At 40.3% G+C, this 16,600-nt stretch overlaps 1 protein-coding gene across 1 annotated transcript; it reads right to left on the bottom strand.

Annotated features, from left to right (window-relative positions):
* Positions 1–194: 194 nt before the first annotated feature.
* LOC103036335 (G-protein coupled receptor family C group 5 member D) lies at positions 195–15,355 on the bottom strand. Its single transcript, XM_007239202.3, has 5 exons — positions 15,205–15,355; positions 9,052–9,802; positions 5,626–5,999; positions 3,404–3,465; positions 195–2,126 (listed from the first exon to the last, which is right to left on the bottom strand). The coding sequence occupies exons 2-5, from the start codon at positions 9,732–9,734 to the stop codon at positions 2,034–2,036; spliced, it is 1,212 nt and encodes a 403-aa protein (XP_007239264.2). The 5' UTR covers positions 9,735–9,802; positions 15,205–15,355; the 3' UTR covers positions 195–2,033.
* Positions 15,356–16,600: the final 1,245 nt, after the last annotated feature.

Genomic DNA, 16,600 nt, shown 5'->3' with positions numbered 1-16,600 from the left:
CTCTTAAATTCACTTTGCATATGTATGTTTAAATAGGGATTTGAAGGCTATTTTTCAATAGGTTGAGATAGTGGTTGTTTGAGATTCATGTATTTTAAAAATCACATTTTAGCCGCAGTAGCTTAATGTACCTTAGTGAACAACACAGAAGTATGTGAAATAAATGTTATTAATAATTATTATATTTAAGCATAACAATTTTTGCTTTTTACAAAATAAGATGAAATAGATGAATCTGAATTTATCACTTCTGAAAAATCTGGGACAGAAGAGCAGGGGAAACAATACAGCCGTTTTAGCTCTGTTACAGTCTTACATTCTTACAGTATTACTTTATTACAGTATAGTGTGACATTACAATATTACAGTGTTAGTGTACAGTTGAGCTAATTATTACAGTGTTGCATTATTACAATATTAGTGTTACATTATTACAGTATTATATTCTTACATTATTACAGGGTTACATTATTACAGTGTACACTATTATAGCATTAGTGTTACTGTAACGCGTTGGAGGCAGGATGCAATTGCAAGTCTATAATTTTATTTGAAGCCATTACAAATAAAAACTAAGAACAAAAACTGAGGCAAAGAAACAAGGACAGTATAACAAACAAGGGGCCAACAAGGTCTATCAAACAAAGAAGCAAAGAACCGAACTAACGAAAGAAACCAAACCAGAAACGTACACAATAAGGCAGGTCTGAGGGTCAAACTAAAAGAAATCACACTATTAAGCAGGGTAGAACACGACAGGGTCAAACAAAAAGCACGGCAGAAAATAAAGCAACACATGATGTATTTATGCACAGGCACAGACAAGGGACACCTGGGCTGTGTGTGTCTCAATTCAGGGGCTGCATCCTTCGAAGGACTCATTTGAAGGCCGATTACACCGCTTATATATATATAAATATATATAATATAAGTATTATTTAATTTATATATGTAGTATCATGTTTATGTTGTTATATGTTAATAGTATATACTTATATATTTATTTACATAAATTAAATAATATATATATAAATATATATATATATATATATATATATATATATATATATATATATAACATAATACCTTATTCTAATTTATTCTCTTTTTTCCAACTTCATTTCAAACGCCCTTTTATTTGTTTATGTTCAGTTCCACCCGTTCACATTTAAAATATTTAAGTAACTGCACAGTTAATTAACCTGGACTTAATTAATTTGGTATTTTGTGGTCTGAAGCAAAACGAGAATCAAAATCTCTGCCTCATTTCTCAGCTCTGACTTTGGTTGTGGCGGGTAGAATCTCAAACAGGAAACAGGAAATACTCCGTACGGACTGTCCCATTTCAGTACTGCCATCGCAGCCTACCCATCCTTCAAAGGACACACCTTTGTAGACCGCGTCCTTCGAAGGATGCAGCCCATGAATTGAGACACAGCCCTGGAGAAGTAACAAGGGGCGGAGTTACAAATTAGACAGGTATGGATTACAGATGACAGGGCGGGGCTAAGGCGGAGACAAAACCAAAAACAAAACAGAGCTATGTGCTCTTTGGGAGGAAGGAAGGAGCACATGGCGAGGAAAACAAAACAAAAGAACAGAGGACAGGAGCAGAAAGGACCAAAAAAAGTAAAAGACACAAGACTGACACAGGCTACGGTGTGAGAGTTACAGTGTTACACTATTAGAGTGGTACAGTGTTTGTGCAGGAGTGAACTGCTTAATATGATCATGTTTTGTACTCTCTGGAGCAGGTCATTACCTCACCCGCTTAACCCTTCTTAAACTGGAGTGCACTTTAAAGTGCCCCCAGTGAACTAGAGGGCTGTAGCACCCCCTCCCACACACACTAACTATGGAGCAATAGAACTGTATTCTCTGAAGTGATGGAGCTCCATCCAGTACTTTTTGGTTGAGTTAGGACCTCACTGATTCTCTCTGGAACATGGATATATTATTGATCTGTGAATGTGGATATAGCTTAGCAGAGTGTGAAAAGTGTGTGTGTGTGTGTGTGTGTGTGTGTGTGTGTTTTAAGGCAATCTCTGGTAGTAATCATCATAAGGCTGGGTGATGTTGGTGGTCTGAGGACGAGGGATAGTATAATCCTTATTTGGATCAATTTCCTACGAAAAACAGAAACATTACAGTAACTGATCACACACTTTAATAATAAACACAACTCATTTATCATTCGGCCAATCAGTGAGTGATGGAAATGTGATTGAGTGGTTCATACGTGTTGGTGAGAATGTGATTCGATATGTATTGGCCAGAATGTGACTGAGTGAATGAAAGGTGCTCAGGAAAACATGATTGCGTTATATGTGTTGGTGATAATGTGATTGCATTATATGTGTTGGTGAGAATGTGATTGCATTATATGTGTTGGTGATAATGTGATTGCATTATATGTGTTGGTGATAATGTGATTGCATTATATGTGTTGGTGATAATGTGATTGCATTAAATGTGTTGGTGGCAATGTGATTGCATTATATGTGTTGGTAATAATGTGATTGCATTATATGTGTTGGTAATAATGTGATTGCATTATATGTGTTGGTAATAATGTGATTGCATTATATGTGTTGGTAATAATGTGATTGCATTATATGTGTTGGGTATAATGTGATTGCATTATATGTGCTGGTGATAATGTGATTGCATTATATGTGTTGGTGATAGTGTGATTGCATGATATGTGTTGGTGATTATGTGATTGCATTATATGTGTTGATGATAATGTTATTGAATTATATGTGTTGGTGATAATGTGATTGAGTTATATGTGTTGGTGATAATGTGATTGCATTATATGTGTTGGTGATAATGTGATTGCATTATATGTGTTGGTGATAATGTGATTGCATTATATGTGTTGGTGATAATGTGATTGAGTTATATGTGTTGGTGATAATGTGATTGCATTATATGTTTTGGTGATAATGTAATTGCATTATATGTGTTGGTGATAATGTGATTGCATTATATGTGATTGAGTTATATGTGTTGGTGATAATGTGATTGCATTATATGTGTTGGTGATAATGTGATTGAGTTATATGTGTTGGTGATAATGTGATTGAGTTATATGTGTTGGTGATAATGTGATTGCATTATATGTGTTGGTGATAATGTGATTGCATTATATGTGTTGGTGATAATGTGATTGCATTATATGTGGTCATAATGTCATTGACAGGTGTTAGTGAGAATGTAAGTGATTGATGGTGTTAATGATGAAGTGATTAAGTTATATGTGTTGGTGATAATGTAATTGCATTATATGTGTTGGTGATAATGTGATTGCATTATATGTGTTGGTGAGAATGTGATTGAGTTATATGTGTTGATGATAATGTGATTGAACGATTGATAGGTGATTGGATGTGCTACTCACACTCATAGAGAAGCTGGACTCATAGGGGGATCTCAGGACAGGCTCCACCCCCTTCCCTTTTCCTGCAGAAACAGCATTTTATCAATATCAGAGAAAAAACTGAATGAAGATTCCACTTTATCTACTGTGTAACAGGTGAATATACTGTATTACGGCTTACTCTCGTGCTCTGTTCGGACTGTCTGCCTCATTTTTGTTTCCTGGGGCTCCACTTGCCTAACTGAGCCACCATATGTAGTAAACAGAATGACATAATCTTACTGCATGATAAGCCCCTCCCTCTGATTACCTACCCCAACTAATTACCAGTACTCAATAACAATGAGCTTTTAAAAGGCCAACCATGCCTCCATTGCCTCATAATTCTCCAATAACTAAGGTTTACCAGACAGATAAATGGGTTCCCCAACTGGGCCTTGGTTTCTCTTAAAGTTGGTGTGTTAGTAGAGGTTAGATCGGGCCCAAAAAATCCGACCCGACCCGGCCCGAGCCCGTGCACAATTTTATTTTGTTTTCACTTTTTCTCCTCCAATTCAGTTAGTTTTTATAGTGGGTTTGCTAGTTGTTATTAGTTTTTGCACATCACATCAGAGAGCTCAATCTGATGAACATAAACAAACAAAAAAACTCAATAAACTTTACAGGTTTCACTAATTGTCAGCAAAATTATTAACTATGAGTGAGTAAGTAAGAGAGTAAGAGAGAGTAAGAGAGAGAGAGAGAGAGAGAGAGAGAGAGAGAGAGAGAGAGAAAACGAGAGAGAGAGAAAAAGAGTTCATCCTTCCGCGTGGGGTGTTCAGGTGTATGAGCTACTCACAGGTATTTATAGCTATGTGGTGGGTATTCCACAGTATCTCCTGTTTCACTACAGAACACGTGATTTTATCTCACTCTCGCTCATATTTTAATCCCATTCTGCATTTTCTCAGGGTTTTCTCTCGTTATTTCATGGCTAGCGAGAGATGCTGAGCCCTGCCGCTGTTGTGCCGAATCTGACTCCCCGCAGAATCTGGCTCTGCGTGCTCGTGCGGTAAAACTGTTCGAGTGAAAACAGCGCTTAAACAATAAAAGGTCGTGTTCGGGCAGAGAATCTAAGCTCTATGTGTTAGGGCTGTTTGAGGGCAGTATTGACTATGTTGTCAATAGTACACAAACAGTTTCTGATGGTACACAAACTGCGTAGGGTCTACAGTGACTTTAATGGTCTCCTGGATGTTTTAAAGATATCATAATTGGAATAAGTGCAACAGGTCGATAGTCATTTGTTCAGGTCACTGTGCTCTTCTTTTGGCGAGGTACAATGATGGTGGACTTAAAGCTGGTTGGCATCATGAGATACAACTTATCTGACGAGTTGTCTGTAGGCTGGATAAAGAAACACAAAGATAGACGTGATCAAACTGTCTAAAGTGTGGCTGTGCCACTGCCTTGTAGACACCCCACACATTGTTGTAGACCTGGTCAAGGAGATGTTATTGAGCCCCAATGGAATGTGATGAGGGTACTCGAGGAGGACAGTTAAAAAAAGCTAGCTGGATCATGCAGCATTTTTTCAGGGTCTGACCGTTAGCTATAATCAGACCGGGTAGGAAAGGGTGTGTAGTCCTAGCCTTTAGCTTAGCATGTAGTCCACCTCTCTAGGCATGTCTCTGTCTTGGCCACTCACCCAAGGCTGATGTTGCTGGGCCTTGCCAGCTGGAGTCAGTGGAATCTGAATGTAGCAGAAAGTCTACATCAGAAAGGCCAAAGGTAAAGTCATGGTGAACTTTACCAATATCCAATTGTGTCTCTCTTCTCCATCCGATTGATGCATATGAGAAATATACATTTAACACAAACACTAAAGCAAAAATGAATAATAATTAGCATTTTTTGAAGCATGGTGAGTGCCATCTTGGCAATATCCAAATAAGTACCAGGTACATGGCACGCTTAGTGATTAGCACGTTCGCCTCCCAGCACTGGGGTCTTGGGTTCAAGTCCCTATCTGGGTGGAGTGTCCATGTTCTCCCTGCGCTATTGGCTGATGCTGTCAACATTTTAAAACCTCTGTGGGTTTCTTGAAAGGTGCTATATAAGTGTAACTTCATTAATTCATACATTCATTCATTACGCATTATATTTATGTGTAAAACATTAGAAATACCTGATACTTATATATACAGCTGTTATACACAGTAGCATATATATATGTATGTGTATGCTTTGTGTGCTTCTCTTACCTCCCCTGTCTTTGGAATCAGGGTGGTATCCTGGATTGTCGGCCCCATTTTTGGGGGCATGTAAGTTGGGCAGCCCATCCATTGGGCTGATCCAGCCAGAGAAGTCTGCCGTTTGATTTTTGGCGGATTGCCGACTGCAGAGCATGAAGCGGACCTGATTAAAACCATGCCCCAGCAGCAGGACCCAGCCGTTTGCAGTTAGCGCTATGCTAATTACAGGGTCATCCCAGCTCGGACGGTGGCCCAACTCTCGGTTGCCACGGGTCAGCAGGGCGATCCACACCACCCAGATGGCGACACTGAGCAGCAGTGTGAGGCTCAGCAGTGCCCCCTGCAGTCTTCCATGGTACTGCGGCCACTGCGAGTCGCTGGAGCTGTGCGTGAGAAAGATTGCAGAATTAGCATGCATTCATTCACAGTTTTAATGGGTTTCTCTAGCTTTAAAAATGTTTAGGGTTTAGTTGATTGTGTTGGTGCAGCTGCTGGAGTTCTTTACTGCTGATCACTTTTCTCACTCTGGAGCTTTGGTGTTTGATTTTACACCAAAAGCATTCAAAGAGAGAAGAACAGAGGATTCTATGAGATTTTAGCTCCACTGAAGTTTTAGAAATTACTCTGTATAAAAAAATATGTACAAATTTACCAAGTTACCAAACCCCAAATCAGAAAATGTTGAGACAATATGAAAAATGGTAACTAAAAAAAACAGTGTTTCATACATTTTCTTTATTATTTATTTGATTGCATTTAGTATGAACCCAGTATATTTCATGTTTTATCTGCTCAACTTAATTTCATTTGTTAATATACATTCATTTCTGCATTTCTGACCTGCTACACCACATGTGTCAAACACAAGGCCCGCGGGCCAAATGTGGCCCGCCACGTCTTTTTATGTGGCCCGCGAGAGCTTGTAAGATCTTAGTGTCTATAATAAATAAGTCAGAAGCGTTCTTTGACCAAAAAATACATTTCCCACAATGCTTGTCGATTGTATTACCCGCAAAGTTACGGCTTACTGCCACTACACGGCAGTGTAGTAATTGATGTGGAAACCCTGCCGGAGGGAAGGTGTAATTTCGCGGGTGGAATTGAGACATATAAATGTTTATCCCATAATGTCCAGAAAAAGAGAAGTTGATGCAGACGGACGGCTGTGCTTCAAGGCGAAAGACCGGTATGCCTTTTGTGTTACGAAGAGTGTTACTGACCAAAATAAACGCTTTTTAGGAGAGATATAAGTTCTGTGTAAACATTTATAAGACAATAGCTGACAAAATCTGTTTTAATGACGTTAATAAACATCACTGTGACAGCGCTAGTCGCAGTTTCACCGCAGCAAAGTACGAGGACGTGAATCACTTATCTAACCAGCCTTTACTGATTTCTGCCCTCAATAACCCGTTCAATAACCTCCAATAGCCTTTAATAGTCTTCAGTAGCCTTCAACAGTCTAACCTTGCAGCCGTGGTGTGTCCACTAAACTCCGTAGTTATAAACATCCTGAGGTTAGCAGCGCGATAACTGACCTGTTTATAATGTAATCCCAGCAGTGACTCATGCTCTAAACGGCTGCTGTTAGCTGATTGGGCTGAAAGATGAACTGTAGAGAGCTGTATTATTCGGTTACAAAAATCTTTATTTCATACACAGAAGAACTTAAAAATTGTAAAAACGCTCCAGACTGGCTGAGCTGAGCCCTGTAGCCCGTGGCTGGGCTGTAGCTCTGACTCAGTAAAGACTGCGGACTTGTGGTGCTGCTGCTGCAGCTCCCACTAGTGGTTGGATGAGGAACTGCTAAATCTGAGGAAATGCTATGTTCTTAACAGCTCACAATTTTTGATTTTATATTTATTAAGCCTTATTTCAGTTAATAATTTCAAAGTTAATATAACTTGATGTCATTTCTATTCACTTGAATAGTTTGGTTCTTGATTGATGGAGTTTTTGGATTTCATGACATGACAAATTAAAAGGATTTATGTTAATAGAGCAACAAGCAAACATTTTTTCCATGCAACTCTAATATTTGATTGAATAAATAATATATTGAGAGTTATTTAACATTAAGGAGTAATTACATTCATTTACATATATTACATTTGGTTACATTTTATTACATTTATAAGTTACATCTGGCCCTCGGAGGACAGCCAATATGCCAATGTGGCCCTCGGCCAAAATGAGTTTGACACCCCTGTGCTACACATTTAAAACAAGCTGGGGAAAGTAAAGTTTTGAGCACTTTAAGAAGGGATGGCAACATTGCAAAGACATTTTGGCACCCAATGTACCAAACAGGCAGGCCTGTTCAGTACACAAACAGTTGCAAGAAAAAGTATGTGGATTTCTGCATAAATTGTTCATTAAATGTTTTCTGATCTTCATCTAAGTCACAACAATAGACAAACACAGTCTGCTTAAACTAATACCACACCAAAAAAAATTATATGTTTGCATGGTTTTATTGAACACAACATGTTAACATTCACAGTTAGGAGGGAAAAAGTATGTGAACCTTTGTATTTAATATTTGGTTGATCCTCCTTTGGCAGCAATAATCTAATTTGTCCACAGTATATTTTGCCAGTAGTGCTGTGGAACATCCAGGTGCTCTTTTGCAAACTTCAAACGTGCAACAATTTTTTTTTTTGGACAGCAGTGGCTTCCTCCGTGGTGTCCTCCTATAAACTCCATTCTTGTTAAATGTTTTTCTTATTGTAGATTTGTCAACAAAAATGTTAGCATGTGCCAGAGATTTCTATAAGTCTTTAGGCGACACTCTAGGATTCTTCCTCACCTCATTGATCATTCTGCACTGTGCTCTTTAGAGAGCACAGTGCAGGACAACCACGCCTAGAGAGAGTAGCAACAGTGCTGAACTTTATCCATTCGTAGAGCGTCTGTCTTACCGTGGACACATGAACATCAAGGCTTTTAGAGATACTTTTGTAACCAATTCCAGCTTCATGCAAGTCAACAATTATTGAGAGCCCCCCCCCCCCCAACTGTGAATGTTAACATGTTGTGTTCAATAAAACCATGCCAACATATGTTGATTTTGATTGGAAATTATGTGGAGCAGATAAAACATAAAATATCTTCAGTTGATACTGTCTTCAATCAAATAAAATCCAAATAAATGAGAGAAACATTGTACTGATTTTTAATTTCCACTTTCCATGCTTTCTTTTATCTGATTTGGCATTGTATAAATCACAATTTTAAACCTTATAATAACCATAGAGTTTGCAATGTTCCAACATTTAATGGTCCTCCCAGAAGAGTAGTGGCTGTTACTAGAGCAAAAGGGGGATAAACCCCTGGCTAACACCCATTATTTCAGTTCTTAATATCTTTCTCAAAATCTTTTTTAGTAAACTGAAACAGGGTCTCTGTTACTAATAAGGGTGCATGTCTACCAACCTGTAGGAGGCGCTGTTGCACAGGAAGCGTAGTGAAAGCATTGTGGCCACAGCCAATAGGACCATCACATAGATCAGCAGCATGATAAACTCCTCCTGAGAGTACGAGCACGGGCCTCTGTCTCGCACCATCACCACCAACAGCCATTCCACAGCTATCACCACTTGCACCAGCGCCAAGGCCAGTGCCAGCCCCGGCTCAGTCCAGCCCCTGCGCCCCCGGCAGCCCCGCACTGCCAGCACCCGTGCCAGAAGGCATGCAAATGCCAGGCCGAACAGCACCCCAAACAAGAAGACCCGCACTGGGCATGTCTGCTCTGTCAGCCCCACCACAAACGAGTATGGCAGCGCGAAGATTCCCGCCACCGCCAGCAGGAACAGGGCCGTGGATGCACACGCTGCTCCCCGCACCCCCCTCCTCCCACAAGGCCCGCACACACACATCCACCGGACCAGCACTGCCAGCAGCAGACCCAAACTGATCAGGAAGCCCAGCGCAGTCAGCACCTGCACTACTATGCCCCATGCCGACCGTAAATCACACAGGAAATAGAATTCAGGGTTCAGGTCACCACCGCAGCCTGGGGGCAGTGTGGAGTTACTACTGTTCTGTCCCACAGTGCGTTCACTCAGAGTGAGGAGGAGGAGGGTGAGGATGAAGGGTGTTCTAGTATGTAAATCCATTAGTCTGCAGATCTCCTTTCTCTTTCTGTGCTGTAGATCTGCTCTTTTCTTGCTCTTAGGCCTTCTTCCTGCAGTCAAACAAAGAGAAAGAGTGTGAGACAGAGAGGTGGTGGTGGTGGGGTTTGGGGTTTATGCCAGTTTAATCTAATCAGGAATGCTGAAATTCGCATGAATCGCATGAAATGTCTGAATCAAAAAGTGTTTAATGTGTTTTTTTTCCCAGTGTTAACGAATGAGGAAAGCTCTAAAACACCCTAGCTTAACAACTTAACAAACACCTAGGGCCCCATTTTAGTAATCTATAGCAAAGCTGGATTTAGAGAGTGTCGGTGTGTCTTTGGTATCATGAGGGTGCAAAAAATACACCTAGAGTGGCTCAAAATGCACGAAAGACATGGACAAATTCTCTTAATTTATCAAGGATGTGTTTTTATTTTTCAGCGTGACGTCAAATAAACCAATCAGTGTGCCAGTTGTCATTCCCTTTAAGAGGCAGGTGAGCTCTGACTTTGGCATGTTTGTATCTTAACAGCGCGGCACTTGGTGCATCTCAGCAGACTGTTGTCTAGGTTAATTTCAGTCGGTGGAGCACCTGTGTTTTCCGCCGCCAAAATAGAAACACGCCAGACATTTCCCTGAACACACCTCACTTCCAGACCACCACCCCATCAATGTAGATTTATTCATAAACTCTGACGCTATTTTAACCACTTAACAACCACGTAGTAACACTGTAGCAGCCAGCTGTTACAATTCAAGCTAACTTTAAACTCTATATAAGTCTATAACTTAATAGAGTGGAGAGAAAGAGAGAGAGAGATGTTCACTTCAATTCAATTTGTTTATTTAATTTTCTATTAATGACCACAACAAGTTGGTGGAATTCACTTCTAATACAGAATAACAAAACATGCTCATATCACTGTGTCAGAACGAACAACAAAGATATGGACAATGAACAGACAAATACAAACAGACATTTCAGATAATAACCTGGTTTAGTGAATGTCAGTGGCGGACTTAGCAATTTGGGGGCTCAAGGCGAATTTAGCTAGGGGGCCCATCAAGATTAATATGCAAGAAATAGGGTTGTGCCGATGGATGATATCATCGTCCATCCTCATTTATGACCCAACATTGCGATGGATGGTTACCATTGCGATGCAACACCCACTGTTTGTTTTTTTTTCCAGAAACATGCACTGACCTTAGGTCTCCTTCACCTAAAACTTTAGCAGGGATTGTACAGAAAAAGATCAAATATAACTTAAATGAATTAGAGTCAGGGATGAAAATTAAAATACCCTACTGCTACAAATATGCCTAATTAGCATATTATTCTATTATTTATTATTATTCTATTATTATCCTATTATTATTTATATCTAGGTTACAGCTTGTCCTCGTCTTCGTTTTTCTACATGTCTGTATTCATTTTAAACATTTCATGTCATTCATGCTGGTTGTGCCAGGAAACTCGCTCATTGTCAGCCAGTGTTGGGCACGGTACTTTGAAAATAAATTATGTAAATTCTATTATTATTAGAAAAATAACAAACGAAAATAAAACCAAAATGTTAACAAAAATATAATCTAACGAATTTCAAAACATAGAAACGAAAAACGTTAAAATGGTATTAATATAATATAATATAACAACTGGATCAAACAGTTTAGCGTCAGTCATAAGGAACGGGCGTGTCAGTCAAAAGGAAAGCGCACGCGGCATTACGATTAAAAAAAAAAAAAGTTTTAATAAATAAGGTCCTATCAAGTGAATAAAAATATATGGTATTAAAAGGTATTAAATTCACATGTTTATTGATATTTAATCAAGAGAAATCAGGCAAAATGAGCCGCGCTGCGCTCTCTCTCTCCCCCCCTCCCTCCCGCAGCACAGAGCTACATTCAGCGGGAGGCTAAAAATAATATAACAACTAAAATTAAGATGAGTGAGGACCTGTAAAGTAAGCAAATATTGTCAAATATAAAGTACAGGTTGAGGGTTTGGGGAGCTGGTTCAATTATTTGAAACTGAAACTAACTGAAACTTAGATTATTCTGTGCACTATTAGATAGCTTTTGATTGTGTTTTAAATGAGTTTTTATTTTATATTAATTACTTTTTATAAATTTTAAATATTTTTAGTATTTTATTTATAAAAAAAAAAAGCTTATCAGTTTTGGAAGAGCATCTGTTTTTAGTTTAGCCTCTTCCTTCTTTTTTTCTTTTTGTAGCAAGTGGTGCTTCATGGCTTCGCTCAAAACCCACTTGTACACTTAATTTCACCTTAATTCCGCTCGTTCGTGGTTCACGGCATGGCCACATGGCATGGATGGAATATTCCATTTTAACACGAAAGAGAGGGGGTGTGGACTGAACTGTATTTCTTTGTAATTTATTGTGTTGTCTTTGTTTCCATTTTAAACATACAAGAATCACAATTTCTGAACGCACTATCTGCGAATTACTGTCCAAAGGGCCCCAATTACCAGCTGTAGGCCTATGGAAAGTTTGCAGCTAGTCAGGGGGCCCCTACAGTGGGCTGCAGTGGGAGGGGCCCAAGGCAGTTGCCTAGCAATGCCTCTATGCAAAGACCGCCTCTGGTGAATGTACAGCAGTTGGGAAAACTGATTTTGTTGGCAGTGACCTGTAGCACCTTTCAGAAGCCTTAAGTGGGAACAGGTGAAATATCAACTATAAGTTCCTGTGTTTTTAATTTGATAAGTTGTAAATTGTTGTTTTGGCACCAAGTAACTGCTTGGGCAACCTTTTGACAGTAATGATGTTTGTTATTGTTGATGGTGATGAAACCATTTTTGTTGAATCATTGTTTAGAGCGAGAAAAGCCATGGTGAAAAAATAAAAACTTGATATAAAAACCCCAGTCCAGACCAAGGACTTTTGGTCTAACCAAAAGGGGCTAAACCATGGTCCGGTTTGTCATAAAATATTATTTTTTAAAGATTCGAAACTGAGGCAGGCTACCATTACCCATTAATTAATAGAAAAATAATATTTGTCCCCCTGGCAGTCAGACACATGACACCACAGTATTGCTGCTTTCCATTTGAGGATATCAGCATTTCCTAGTTCCAATACGGAAATTATAATTGGAACACTTTTATAGGTCAGATTTTCTACCAGGAAAGTTGGAGAGCGTCTCCAACCTCGAGTTCAGAATCCAAGATGGCTGCAGTGCACATCAACAGAAGTAAAAGCAGTAGGATTAGACATTTTATCACTTCTATCTATAAGTGTCTCAATAGATACAGTCATAAAAACATTACTCTATAATGCTATGTTATCAAATGATATCACTCACAATCCTAACCTGGAACAATTCTAGCAATATTAGCTGATATTTGAATAATTAACTATAACTCAGTCGGTTTTGGTATGACGTCATCCACAGCTCCGAAATCTAACATCTGATGTGAATGGACAACAGATTTTGCGGATGATTCCTGTATCTACTGTAACTGTAGATTAACTGTGGGACACACCTGCAATCAAAGGATGCAGGTAGGTAGAATTTGGCACAACACCTGGAATGGAACACACAAGTGTCTGAGGCGTACCCTTTTACAGTTCATTCAGTATATAAACTCTAGTGTGAAATCAAACAAAACTAATTGGACCGAGTGTATACAATGTAATAAACACATAAACCTTGCTCAAGATATTTAGGTGTGAAAAAAACAACCAGAGAACGAGAGAGAGAGAGAGTTAAGTCCAGCTGGCTGGAACAGGACAGTAAGGGATGAGTGGAGTAACTGTGATGAGGAAAGAAGAGGGAAGGGTTGAAAGAGAGAGATAGTGTGTGTATGTGTGTGTGTGTGTAAGAAGGAGAGAGATGAGATTAGGTGCAGAGCTGCTTCCTGTAGTTAAATCACAGGCAGAGAGATCTGCTGGAGCGGGTGACCGAAACATGGATCACTCCACTGATAACCTCTCCTTACTTCCTGCTGCATACAAAAGACCTGTGTGTGTGTGTGTGTGTGTGTGTGTGTGTGTGTGTGTGTGTGTGTGTGTTTGTGAGAGAGACAAAGACATTAATCTCGTATTGCCATTTTAACAGGAGGCCATTTTAACTAACACACCAGAGATTAAAGTGATAGTTCAGCAACCAGGAGAAAATTAGTTGATTGTGTAACAATTAAGGCCTTACCCAACCCACACTCAGTGCTCACTTAACCCACACTGAGCCCACACTCAGCCCTCATTTAGCCAACTCTCAGTTCACACTTATCCCTCACTTAGCCAACTCTCAGTCCACACTCATCCCTCACTTAGCCCACTCTCAGTCCACACTGAGCCCACACTCAGCCCTTACTTAACCCACACTCAGTCCACACTGAGCCCACTCTCAGCCCTCACTTATCCAACTCTCAGTCCACACTCATCCCTCACTTAGCCCTTAGCCAACTCTCAGTCCACAATCTTCCCTCACTCAGCCCTCACTTAGCAAATCTCTGAGTCCACACTCATGCCTCACTTAGCCAACTCTCAGTCCACACTTATCCCTCACTTAGCCCTCACATAGCCAACTCTCAGTCCACACTCATCCCTCACTTAGCCCACACTCAGTCCACACTGAGCCCACACTCAGCCCTCACTTAACCCACACTCAGTCCACACTGAGCCCACACTCAGCCCTCACTTAGCCAACTCTCAGTCCACACTGAGCCCACACTCAGCCCACACTCAGCCCACACTCAGCCCACTCTCATCCCTCACTTAGCCCACTCTTAGTCCACACTGAGCCCACACTCAGTCCACACTGAGCCCTCACTTAACCCACACTCAGCCCACTCTCAGTCCACACTCAGCCCTCACTTAGCCAATAACTCTCAATCCACACTCAGCCCTCACCTAACCCACACTCAGTCCACACTAAGCCCTCACTTAACCCACACTCAATCCACTCTCAGCCCTCACCTTATCCACACTCAGTCCACACTAAGCACTCAGCCCACTGTCAGTCCACATCCCTCACATAGCCCACTCTCAGTCCACACTCATCCATCACTTAGCCCACGGTCAGTCCACACTTAGCTCACACTCAGTCCACATTCAGCCCCCACTCATCCCACACTTTTCCCACACAGTCCATGTTCAGCCCTCACTTAGCCCACTCTCAATCCACAGTCAGCCCTCATTTAACCCAAACTCAGTCCATACTGAGCCCAGACTCAGCCCTCACTTAGCCCACACTCAGCCCCATGCAGCCCTTATTTATGCCATTCTCAGCCCACACTCAGCCACTCTCAGTCCACTCTGAGCCCACTCTCAATCCACACTCCCTAAATCCACACTCAGCCCTCATTTACCCCACACAAAGTCATTAATTTAAATTTAGAAAAATCCATTATTGACAGTAAAGCTCATGAGATGTAGAAATAACTCATCCTATCAGGTTGGAGTTTATAGTTTAAAGATTACGGATTAGAGATCCGTCTGACCCACCTGGAACTCAAGCCGTTCTGTCCATACTGTCCGGAATCCCTCTGTTATCCTGATGGAATTCACATATCCTGCCCAGTAGAGATGTTTAACACAGCTACTGTGGTGGAGCTCCACACACACTTCAGGCTACCTCTCTCTCTCCTCACTCTCAGACAGACACAGGTGTGAGCTGGGAAAGGGGAGGGAGTAATTGTAGGGAATGAAGGGTGGGAAGCAAGGGAGGGAGATTGAAGGTAGGGAATGAGGAGCGGGAAAGAAGGGAGGGTGGATGAAGGGAGGGAATGAAGAGAAGGAGAATAAATGAAAGGAGAATGAAGGGAGGGCAAATAAAGTGTGTTCTATTTGAGATTGCTCTTTGGGTGCAGTAGTATCTTGGGTTTTTCTACTACATGCTAGTAGTCTACTTCCGGTTAAAACAGACTCTGGTTCGCTTGAACCCTTAGTCCAGTTCGATTGGGCAGGTGTAAAAATAATAATCACACTCGGGTACAGTTCAAAACAATCGGACTAAGATCTGCTAGAGGACGTGGTCTTCAGTTTTTGGGGCCAAAACGAATTTTGGAGTGGTTCGCTTGTGGTGAAAACGTGATAAGTCTCGATCCACATGTGCACCTCTATTTAATACATGGGTACAACTTTAAAATAAGACTACCTTTATAAAGGGTTTATGAATGGGTTACAATGAGCTTATTAATGGTTTCTGATAGGGTAGTATCTACCTTAAAAATCATTATTAACCAATTATAATACATAAATAAAAAGGGCAACAATATAGATGTCTGTGGGTTCACTATTTGGCAAACAACAGGTCATTGTTGCCCTTTCTACGTATGTGTTATAACAGATTATTAATGATTTTTAAGGCATTTACAACCTAATTAGTAACCATTAATAAACTAATCGTAAACCATTAATAAACCCTTTATAAAGGTAGTCTTATTTTAAAGTGGTACCAATACGTGTACATCTGTGCTGCACATCTTATTGAAACCACTGTGTTTGAAAGTGCAGCGTTTCAGTGTTCAGTGTTAAACCAGCTTTACATTGCACAGATATACGCACTGGAACTCACAATCTTCTCGCTATATTTACTTTCTTATTCCCGCACCAGACAGCTCTGACCAATCAGAGGAAACAATGTACTTGTGTGGTTAATTGGTTCGCATTTTGATGGGTTTAACTTTGTGCCTGTGTGAAACCAAACCAAACCAAGGGAGAAACGTTCCAAATAAACAAACTCATCAACTGATCCGGACCATAGAAATCAACTACAGGTGTAAAAACGCCTTTAAACTGGTGGAGAACACCCGAACATCTTCCCTGGGAAATATTGTGGGGTAATAATATTTTATTACATATTTAAACTGTATATTAATGTAACATCCTTTAAAATTTA

Source organism: Astyanax mexicanus, chromosome 3 (genome assembly GCF_023375975.1).
Source record: "Astyanax mexicanus isolate ESR-SI-001 chromosome 3, AstMex3_surface, whole genome shotgun sequence".
In the NCBI taxonomy this organism is placed as follows: Eukaryota; Metazoa; Chordata; class Actinopteri; order Characiformes; family Acestrorhamphidae; genus Astyanax; species Astyanax mexicanus.
Note: the sequence above shows the minus strand (reverse complement) of the source record. Positions and strands in the feature narration are given on the sequence as shown.